This window comes from Aythya marila (assembly GCF_965140915.1).
Source record: "Aythya marila genome assembly, chromosome: 5".
In the NCBI taxonomy this organism is placed as follows: Eukaryota; Metazoa; Chordata; class Aves; order Anseriformes; family Anatidae; genus Aythya; species Aythya marila.
This window is the reverse complement of record NC_139046.1, coordinates 38,259,466-38,271,675: the sequence shown is the minus strand read 5'-3', so window position 1 is coordinate 38,271,675 and position 12,210 is coordinate 38,259,466. Positions and strand designations below refer to the sequence as shown.

Below are 12,210 nucleotides of genomic sequence, written 5' to 3'. Positions count from 1 at the left end.
TGGTCCTCACTAACAAGGAACTTCCTGCACTTTCTTAATGAGTTTCTATTACACTTAAACCTATAGCAGATGACAGGCATGATATGTTCATTTCCCATAGAATGAGGGCTCCTTGCTGAGATACAGTACTTTCCCTTCAGTTTTCTTTGCAGGAAAGCTTTGATTTACAGAGAGAAAAGCAGATATGAATAAAACCAACAACAACAAAGTCTGCTAGAATCATATTTTCATGTTTGTATAAGCATGTACCCAATTTTCATTGTTTTTCCAGGAACACCTCAGAAAGTGAAACCTTTCAGAATATTGAAAGTTAAATATTATTTTAGCAAAAAAAATTATTCTTTAATATTCAATACACATGTATATCTCTACCACATTATATTATCCTACTTCACAGTAGGCCATTAAAGAAGATAAATTCACTCAGAGAAATGTCTGTAGCCTTTCATATCTAACCGAAGACTATCAGCAGTGCATGCACAAAAGACTGTCTGCCCACATGTATGTTGCACATGCAACAATGCCTAGATCCCACTAGAAAGGGATGGGGAACTTCCCACGAGTCAGAAAAATAAGACAACTACATGAAGAATGCAGAGATGTTCTAACAAACAGGTGGTCGCAAAGGGCATAAAAGGGAGATTCTTGGTATGGAGGTGTGTTTAATTTTGACTGCATTTTGTGTTTGGGGAAAAGAACTGATTGTGTTATTTGGCAATCAATTTGTGTAATAACAATTACACTTGCCTTTCATAGTTACTGAAGTACATGTCCAGAAAGTCTCTGTCTACTATCCCTCTTCATGAGCAGAGACCTCAATGATAAGGATATAAGCAAGCCTGAATAAAAACTCTTCACCACAGCCCTGAAACTAAGTACTATGGAAAACAAAATTCATCTTTCTGCAAAAAGGCTGTTCCTAGTCCCCTCACACTAATCTGTTTATACATATTCCATGAAAGAATCTCAAAGTATATAGAAGGCAGTGTTCATAATGTTAGCTTCCTTTCTTCCAGAAGAGCATCCTGCCCACTTCTAGGCTAGAGAGATAGTGTCCTTCTAACTTAAGCTGTTTGGCCCTGAATTTGTGTTCCTTAATGATTATCTTAATTTCCTCCAACAATGTCCTTTCTCCCTTCAAACTTCATGATGTAGGGGGTGGGTCACTCTTTTGTGTGAAGGAGAATGGAGTTAATGCTACTGAGATGAAAATTGTTGGGGTTGAAGAAAGAAAAGAACTCTAAGACAGATGCTAACTTTCTAGGTTGTTTCTGAAAGAAAAGAGGCATAATTGTGACCGTGATTGGTAATATGCTTTCTACTTATGGCTGCTTGGATGTGTTGGCATGCTTTGAACATTTCTAGCAAACACTGCCCAGCGATGCATAGAAATGCACAAACTGGGGATCAGAAAATAAATTCATGCACGAGATGTCCAACTCTGCCAAACTGGCAACCATATGTAACAAAAGATTAGGTATTTATTTGATTTTTCCATTTAAAAAATGTATATGCTTTTAGCTTTTCAGATGCCTAATAAGAGGAAATATTTTAGGTGAAGATTTTCTGGAGAGGGAACAGCCCAATTTCCTAAGTATTTTTTGATACTGGTACGCACTGTGCAACATAACAAAAAATATGCTATGTAATTAGACTACTTCGATCAATGAGGCTGAACTTCCAAAGCTTTATGGACTTTCAACTTTCTTGGACTCTGTAAACAGGATTACAATGTTTCTGAAAATGAAAGTATCCCATTCTTGTCAGAAATACTGCTGTTGTCACCTCATGAAACTATTTCTAGAAGCCAAAAAAAAAAAGGCAACAACAACAAGAAAAGAAATACTTATGGTTTTCAAGTGAGCTTTTTTGTAAAACTGATTAACAGATGTATCACAGTATGTCATCAATTTGTGTTAATATATTAATTGTAGTATCAATTTTATTATACATTTAATGAAATAAGTGTACTTATGAGAATCATTCTGAAAATACAGATGAAAATACATAAATGATTATACAGCTTCAGCTGAAATACATGAGATGTCAACACCAAAATTACATATCTTTATAATAAAAGTAACACCCTGGTAGCATAGTTAAGAGGCTTTTGGCTTAGTAACCCCATATGTTTGTCAAATAGTTTGACGTAGTTTACAAGAGTATCAGCACTCTGAGCATCTGCTATGTGCTTTACATCCTCCACATTTACAACTTCTGTTTGACTACACATCCGTCTTGTCCTAACAAGTTGAAGTGACTCAAGACAAGATTACAAGTTCTGCTACACACTTTGTACATGCAGACATCCAGGCACACATGCATAAACATTTACAGCCACGGGATTTCTTTTATGTTGACATTTATTGTAGACTCTGATTTACATAACCGTCAGCCCTAAGACAGAAGGTTGCAGCTATATACTACTTCATAAATGATCAAGACCTTGATACTCGCCCATAAAGGTAATATGCTTTCTACTTATGGCTGCTTGGATGTGTTGCACCTACATACATGTTGCAGAAGGTTTTCTCCACAGCAGCCCTGTTACACTTGTCTCATTCTGATTGTAACATATTAGGGCAAAAGGACAAATATAGCCTTTCCCTACAATACTTGCACAGAAACAGAGGCTTCTCCTTGACTATTCCTCCTTAGTGCACAGGGTGCAAGAAGGACAACAGAAACAAGGTTTCTTTCTGACAGAGATTAAAGAACAGTGCTAACTGGCAGCAAAGAATGAAGAACTCCTAAATTTGCCAACAGAGGAGTGTAACAACAGGCAAACACCTTCTTGCCTCAGTAGGACAACCACATTTCAGTGATGCAAATCGTATGCTATGTACTACCTAGATAGATTATTAATCATTAATAATTAATGAATAATTAATAAGCAAATACAGGAACACTGTTACTTCATAATTGTCAAGGTCAGTGAGAACAGAGGGTATTTATGACAGCACAGAAGAATATAATAGCATAGAAGCAAATTAGTTTCTGCAAATTCTGTCATCACCTATGACAAAACACATTTCCAGTAACAACCCATTTGATGGTGTCAAATTCCATTTATAAAAATGGAATATGAAAAATAAAGATAACTAGGAAAGTAGCATAGCTACAGTTAAATTTAAATTATGTCAGGGACATGAAACTGGAGGAGGCTTTGGACAATGGCTATAAATAGCACTACAATGAATTTAGAGAGGGGTGAGTAATCAAAGATGGTTTGTTTGCTATTTTAAGATGGCAAACACCATAATACATAGGAGAAAAAGAAAAGAAAGAAAGGTCAGCTCTAGAGAATAAAATGAGATTATATGGAAGACATTGGGAAAGAGAATGGGAACAAATATAGTGGCTGGAGGATAAAACAGACAAAAGACTTCCTTTGTTCAAAAGCAGCTGAGAAGTATGGGAAGCGAGCTGCTTCTCAGTTTTCTTCTACACATTCTGGTAGAAACAAGTAGCAGACCCTTCCTTAATAGTTGAAAACTACATTTTGAGATCAGAAGAATCACATTACATAAATAGAGAATTTAAACATTCTTATCTAGAAAATAAAATTATATTTAAATAAGGTCTCCTTGCAGCTATCATATTCAAGCAATGCTTTTTCTGATCAATGATTTCTCTAATATTTCTGAGAAGCTTTGATGCAAGTTCACAATGTTACTTACTTTTGTATGGATGTTTTTAATGTAACTGGCTCCTTCATCTAGGTATGTATTATATTAATATATTGTCCATACAAAATAGAACCATCATTAAGATTTTAACTGATTAGTATTTTATATAATTTGGTATTAAATATTTATTATATGTAAAACATATATTGAATTATATTAAGTTGCAGTGCAATATATTGTTTTCAAATTGTTATTATAAATACTTCTAACAGCTGCTTCATTCTTGTCAATAACACTGTGAAGAACAATCAAGAGACTGGAAATTTATTTTAATCGTATGAGTGAAAAAATTACCGTTTATTAATGTTATTTAACTTTGCCCTCTGTGTGTATACTAGCTGTTAAATGAAGAACCTTTAGATTTCACAGTAATACTTTCTTCTAGATGAAAACACTATCACTTTTCATTCCGAAACAATTTTGTAGAATTATGGTGACAATTAATTATTTAAAAACTTGAATAAACAAGATATTTTTGAAGCTTAGTGATAACTTAGCAGGCAACTTTAGCACTTGTTAGTTTCTGAAGGAATAATAAAAAAAACAGTGGTACACCTCAGCCTTTAGAAAAGTGGTCTTTTTTTCCTTTATTTGGTGAAATGAAGTATGTATTATGAGAATGCCTTAGTAAAAAAAGATCTACCTGTATGGAGAAACATAAGCTTATAGAGAAACTAGCTCATTACATGGTATTATGTGAACTAAAAGAAAGATGTTTGCTATTTATACATGTATGTAACTGCACAGCACACAGGAAGAGCCTACAAAGGCTAACAATGCATAAAGTAGTCAAAACAAAGCAAGCAAAAAACAACAACTGTAATACCATAGACTATGGACCTGTGTTCAAAAGTTTTAGCAATGAATTTTTGTAAAAACGCTGTGATAGAAAACCGTATTACAGGATTGTACAGTTAACAAATTGTTCTCCAAAAAAATGGAAGGACTTTATCTTTCCCTCTTCTTCCCTTTAAATGACAGAAGTCAGGAACAAATTATTCACCTCATCTGGAATTTGTCTAGTACAGACACAGGGTTAGGTACATTGAATTCAGTCAGTTTCAGGGGAAAAGCTGGCACAAAATTATATACATAATTGTTGTTATCCTTATACAGGTTCAGCCATAAAACAGTTTGAGAGATTTTCTCCAGCAATAAACAATAATTAATTTTATCCCGTGATTTCCTTCCTCACAGATATATGCATTATCCTGTATCACAAAGAAAAGTATCATGCCTTCTGGCTGAGCTCCTGAAGATAATTTTACTTGACAACATCGATACTCATTTTCTGTTTTCATTCTGCACCACCTATACCAATTGCTTAACTTCCTGCAAAGTTCAGCTATTCAGAAAACAGAGTATGTGTAATTTTCATATTCTATGAAAAAACACCTGAATAATTAACAATCATACATTGTGCTTTGCCACCATATTGACTAAATTTGGGAAAAAATAATTGCTATAGATGTATGGACATCTGATGATACTAAATTTAAAATTAAGTAAATTAAATTTAACTTATGGTTTAAAAGAACTTACTGAAAGTAAGTAGACTTTTTTTTTTAAGTAGGTACAACCATCTCAGTCATGCTAAGAGGTAACGTGTGTGTACACAATTATGTGGCATTGTAATATATATTTTAAATATATTTGAATTTATATATTTAACAAAAACACTAAAACAAGCATCTGTGGCTAGTTTTTGGCAGGAAGGAATGAGCCTCCAGGGTGAGACATTTGAATTAAAACATCCCTATAACCCAGCAAAGGTGAAATTGTGTTACTTAACAGATTGCTTGGACATATATTTAAACCTACTATCTTCTATAAAGAAATTCAGCACATCACCAAACATGCTACTAGATCACAAATGGCCAACTAGTGGAAGCCTCAATTGAAAAATAACTACATTTATTATTCTTTCCATATAAAATTCTTTTTGTTAATGCTCAGCAACACGCATTTGGCAGCTGAACATTTTTTTTTTGAAGCAGCAGTTAACAATGCAATTCACCAAACAAAGATAAGCTCAATGGTTTCCAGGAAACTGAAAGATGAAAGAATGTGCAAAGAGTCAGCCATGGTTTCAAATGAAGAACAAGTGAACTAAGGTCAAACTAAAACCTAAAAGAAATTCAACAAGGGCCCAGAAACCACGGTACAGATACATTTCAGTTGGATTGAAATTTCACAATACATTTCAACATGAATGCATACAATACATTCTTTGGTATATTAATTCACTGGAGACAATTTTTTCAAAGTAAAGGAGGACCTCAGATTGCAAAACCCCTAGTTCCTTTACTTAGGAGTCTAACAGTTCAGCAGATTTTCTGTTGTTTTTTTTTTGTTTGTTTGTTTGTTTTGTTTTGTTTTGTTTTTGGTATTGATCATAAAGTATATTAATGCCTTATTTTCCAGCCTTGTTTTGTGGTCTTGGTCCCAGACTCAGCTGAAACCATGAAGTCTAACAGCATACATGAGGTAAGGTGTTGTGGAGGCATCCATAAATGTTATAATTTCAGAAGCCAGTGCCTACTAAATAGCCTCCTTCAGAAATATTACAAATGTATTCTTCCCTCATGAAGAGAGGGTCAGACTACAACTACAGTTGTACAAATCCATTTGAACAATTTCTTCATATTGCGGTAGTGAAAGAAACACAGCATTCTCTCCCCCAGCAAAACCAAAACTTTGTGAAGTTAACTTTATACCTACTGCAAGTTACTACCTAATACATACAGCTAAATTCAGCTAGTTAATCTATCCATTATTTCCACATAGGAAACAAAAATAATAACAATTATTATCTGATTTTTTTTTTTTAAATAAATTGTTAAAAGATCTCTCTCAGACATTTGTAAAATATTCTATTTTAAAAGTACAAAGTCCAATACAACCACGGATTCATAAATAACATTCCTAACTTCTGACAAATCACCTCCTTCACTCTGAGCAGAGAATTTATTTCTAGTTTTACACAGAGAATTACAGTAGTTTAGGAAAGAGTAAAGAAGATCTTTAAATACAACATGAATTTTAACACAATTGAATTGGCTAAGCTAGAAAAATAGCAATGTTAGAAGCTGTACACCTGGTATCATGCCAAAAGTGAGACAAAATCTCTTACAGCCTGTATTTTACACCATAGAAATGACGTTTTCACCAGTATAACATTCCATAGAACCATGCCCAGGCATTCCTCCGCTGACATACAGTGAAGAGTGCCACCTATTGAACCTCAAACAGTATTTCCTAAAATACTGACATTTTTTCAGGAAACGTAACATCTACAAACACCCTCCTCACCCCAAACGTTCAAATTAGATTTCTGTCAGAGTTTCTAGGCAGAGACCACTCTTGCAGCTAATGTTGTTAGGACATGAAACTAAAAAATAAGTATTTTCTGGAAGCTGTGCTTCATTCACCCTCTGAAAAGTGTAAATTTTCTATGTATTTGACTGCTAGAACGAAAAATCTACTTTCATTTACAGTTGAATACTTCTTTATCTACTCTGGCAAGCACAATATCTCACAGAAGACCTTATACACAAATTTTTCATATCCATATGCTATGCTATATTTTTCATATCTCACAGCTATTCTACATAGCCAGAACTGATAGCAATACACGTTAGGTCCCCTTAAGCCATACTAGGTGCTTCATAGCGTGCAGCAAAGCTAGCCTGGCCATGAGTTACATTGGTACAGACGAACTTTGTATTTTTTAACACTGTAAATAAATATTACAGACTTTCAATTTAGACTTCTAAATGCCCACATGCTCTGTCCAAGGATAAATGTCCAGTATGTTACAAATGTTTGCCTGTAGGCTGATACCAAAAAATACTGTTATCAAGTCTCAGAACATTGATATTCAAAATACTTGAATAAGTCAGCAGCCCACCGCATTTCCCAGGCATGTGGTAGACCAGCACAGAGTTCCCAGACGCACTTCCTCAGATTGTGTTTGTCTCATTAACAAGGTCAGTAGTGACAAAAGGTGATATAAAGGTCAATGAACAGGAAATGATGATAGTATACAGACTTATTTTATCTGCTTACCCATTAACCTATTCAATATACTGAAGTTCCACAGAATTCCTCTAGTTATTTGCCTCCCACGTTTTAACTAACACTTGCATAGCAGACAGAGCAGTGTATTAAAAGGAAGTTTTGGTGCTTTGAGCAGATAAGAGATATGCTGACTTACTGTAAATTTCACACACGTGAGCAAACCATCTGTAAACCAAGACTGCCTCCTTGTCCTAAGTCTTGTTCCCATACTCTGTAAATACACAAAATGAACTGATGCCAGGAATGCATGCTAATTGACCACTGTTTTTTCTTCAATGCAAAGACTAGTAGGGAATAGTATTTATCCTAGCTGATCTGCAGAAGGTAAGCCCACTACTGAAATAAGGACCTCCAGAAGTCACAGATGGACTACAGGGATTTTTGTTCTACATGCAAGAAATTGATTTATACAATATGCAGTCATTAAAAACTTACTGATTTTCTTTCAATCCACTGATAAAGATTACTACCTGAGAAACGTGCAGACATTCTTGATCCTTTCCCTTGTAGGAGCAGAAAAATCAATAGGTTGGCGGCTGTCAGGAGATCTCCAGTCCAACCTCTTGCTCCAAGCAAGGTCAGCAATGAGATCAGACGTAATGGTTTATGACTTTGTCTGGGCAGGTCCACAAAATTTCTAAGGATGGAGATTTCACAGTCTCTTCATGCAACCTGCTTCCCATTCTTAATGAACTCAGAGCTATTTTTTTCCCTTTAAATCCTTTTAAATTGGAAACTCCCCATTTCAATTTATGAGCAATATCTCATTCTCCCACAACATATATCAGTAAAGATACTACAGCTCTGTCCTGGATGTGATACTCTAGGCAGAGTCTCATGAGTACTAAGTAAAGGGAAGTAATTATTTCCCTTAATCTTCTGACTATGCTCATGTTGCCATAGCCATGTAGGCTGTTACCCTTCATCCCTGCAATGAACTCTGCTGGCTCATGCTGTCCTAAGGTCCACAACTACACCAGGTCCTTTTCAACAGTGCTGCTCTCTAGCCAGTCAGACCCCAGCTCAGACTTTTAGAGGGAAAGGTTCCTCTGCAGTGTAGAATCCTGCATTTGTCCTTGATGAATGTCTTAAAGTTCCTGTAAACCCTCTCCTCCAGTCTAAATCCTGCTGAGTGTCAGTCCTGCCCTCAGCTTATCAAGTAGATCTAGTCATTTCATCATAGAAAGCAATCAGGTTCATCAGGTATGACTTACTCTTGATAAATCACAGAATGGCCAAGGTTGGCCATCCTAGATCTGGAGATCATTTAATCCAGCCCTCTGTCAAGCAGAGCCACCTAGAGCACATTGCACAGGATGGCATCCAAGTGGGTTTAGAGTATCTCCAGAAAAGGAGAATCCACAGCCTTTCTGGGCAACCTGTTCCAGTGCCCAGTCACCCACACAGAATGAGGTGTGTTCTCATATTCAGATAGGACTTCAAATGTTCACCCGTGCTCACTGTCCCCAGTCACCACCTGCCTCATTTGCACAGCTCTTTCATCTCAATTAACCATAATGATACCTCTTGCTAACGTAGCAAAAGAGTTTGTAGTAAAAATTTGCTTTATCATATTACCCATGAAAGTTTTCACCTCAAGTCAGTTTCTCATACACTGCTGAACTAGTTTGTCTTCCCCACATAGCACTTTCTATGGAAAAACAAAAGCCTTCCAATCTCAAAGCAGAAACATAACACTAAACATGTTCAAATCTTAAAAATATGCATATATACCCAGTTTTTGACTGCTAGTCACTGATTGCTCACTAATGCACTAATGTACTTTTGAGCCCTCAGCAGTTTCATTGGATCTTATGTGAGTAAGACAAGCCTTCAAAGTTCTGTTCAAAGTTATTAAAAAAAAAAAAAAAAGATTTAGAGATTTTCTTTCTGTGTTCTTCAAAAGATCTATGCGGGATTCAACATATAAACAAATGCCAACATGAGCTTTCAGACCAAATGACAACTGTACCATCTTAGGACTCTTCTTTTTAATTCATCTGCTTTAGAATGTTTTGTTTATTTTCTCCCTAATCCTCCTCTGTATAGATTGTTTTATAGCTCTTTAGGATTAAACAGCACAGATTAAACAGTACATTTACAATGCATATGTCAAAAAGGATTTAAAAGAATTCTTGAAGTCCTTGAGGTTCCCCTGCCACCATTTTTTTAAGTTATATTTCCTTATTGTAACTTGAGAGTAATGTAATAAATTATACTCACTGAAAAAGAAAAGAATAGTAATCTTCTACTTGAGAGAGGTACATAGTTCTGCAAGTTCAGACTTGTTACTCCTGACTCTATGACTTAGGAATAAACAATTTCTGCCTACTAGGATAATAATAGGATCCTCTTAGATTTTAAGTTGCCTTCTCTCTACCCACTTTTGAGTAAAAGTAGCAATAAGAACGCAATGTGATGTACTTTTTCTAATTATGTAATGATTTTTTACTACCATCTAACTTACATGTTAATTTTTTAATTGCCCTCGTCTCTATGACATTCGTGCATCAAATGAAAATTAAGTACAGAAATATGCTAAATGAATTCAGCAGAACTAAACCACACAATAACTTAGTACACACAGCATTCCCACTAGACCTGGTCATCCAAAGAACGCTGATTTATATGAACCATAAAAAATGCTTTACAGATGTATTTACACATGATTGTTTATAAATGGTATCCCCCTCTGGGGAAGAGAGAAGAGCAATTTTTTTTCACTTTGAAAGACACAATGTTAATCAAAAAGATGCATTGCAACTGAAAAATACCTCCCAGATTAAGAAAGCTTATTTGAGACTTTTGCTTGTATATTTCTTAAGGAACTCCTTCAGGAATAACAAAAGGTTGCAGAACGGGATTTTGTTGTAAAGACAAATGAAATTATAAACTCTGAAGTTTTCAAATTGAGGAAAAACAAATGAAAAATAGGAGACTTACAAAATTTCTCTGTAGAGATTTCAGTTGATGATCTATCTCTTTCAGACGGTTTTGTTGATCACGATGTTCCTTATTGTCTCGTAGAACCTTCTCACCTGGAACTGCTTCTAGGGTTCTGTTTGCATAAACCAGAGACTCCTGATGAAAGAAAGATTAGGCAGAAATTAAACACATGACTTTGTATTGCTTCACAGCCAGAAGAGTGTTCCATTGACATGTTTCCATCAGGAAAACATGTAAATCTTTAGAATAACTAGTGAGCAAGGGTTTGAAAAACTTGCTCCTATCAATGATACAGGGAACAGAATCAGGACATCACTGACAACTCAGAAGAGAGCAGAAGAATCAGAACTGAAGTGTAGGCTTTATTTACTAGACATCACGGTAAATAAGAAGAAACCCTCTCTCACAGTTCAAGTGTGAGTTAGCTGTGCAATTGTTATTAAACAGTTCTCATACCCTGAAGTAGCTTTGGATCAGATTCTGAAATTTATATCAGTGCTGAATATTTTCAAGCTTCAATATAGTCTCATTACATGCAAGAACGGAAAGTAATTTAGATAATTACGAATGACATTAAGGTCATTGAGACATTTAGATCATTAAGAATGGCAAATATTGGCAAAACAGCAAAGCTATGTTTTATTTTGAAAAAATCAGGACTTTCTGTTGCAAGCCAAGGATCCTATATAAGAATCCAAGTAAACCAATAAGGGAGAGGAAAAAAAAAACAAAAACCTGTTGGTCAATTCAACCCAAAGGAACATGAGCAAGCATTTAAGAAAAACATGCTCTTTTCATTCTTATTTTCAGAAGCAGCTCAAGTTATCTTAATAAACACATGCAAGCAGAACAATTTCAGTTACCTTGTCTTAACCGGAAAGGAGAATAATCTTTACAATTTCTCAACTACAAGGTTGAAAAAACTGTAAGCATTACAAAACGTTTTTTCTGAACATCAGACAAATCTATGAGCTCTGAAATCTAAACCATTATATGCCTGAAAATAAGCTTATTTTAAACACAGTACAGATATTTGAATATGTATCAGCAGTAGTTGGCTGTGCCACAGTCCCAGCAATTTTTTCCCGTAACTGACAAAGGTATAAGCAGCAGCATCTGTTAATGACTGGAATGTCTCAAAACTGGACTCAAATTTAATGTGAAGACTGCCTAAAGCCAAAATTGTTAATATTGAGTGTCTAAAACTTGGCTTCTAGATACAAAGGGAGTTTATTAGTTAAATATAATGCCCAATAGCAATAAAACTGCATGAGTTACATCTACATAGAACACACACACACAAAAAATGACTTATTTAAACTTGTGTTTATTAATACATGAAACAAGGATAGGAGCTTTACATCTGTGATATAAATACAGATTTGGCAAATGAGTCCAAAGTATAACTGACTCTCCCTCTAATAAGATGATTTGCATGGTTTTGTGTTCCCAGGGATTTTAATTCAAGTTAAATCTTCCATGGAATCCTGGGGGA

At 35.1% G+C, this 12,210-nt stretch overlaps 1 protein-coding gene across 1 annotated transcript in view; it reads right to left on the bottom strand.

Moving 5' to 3' along the window:
- FSIP1 (fibrous sheath interacting protein 1) overlaps positions 1–12,210 on the bottom strand; it is a gene marked incomplete at its 5' end in the record, with an annotated part of 79,595 nt that overhangs the window by 44,203 nt on the left and 23,182 nt on the right. Inside the window, one exon of the mRNA XM_082761362.1 lies at positions 10,713–10,850. Within this exon, the coding sequence (XP_082617488.1) occupies positions 10,713–10,850 (138 nt within the window). The remainder of the gene's footprint in view (positions 1–10,712; positions 10,851–12,210) is intronic.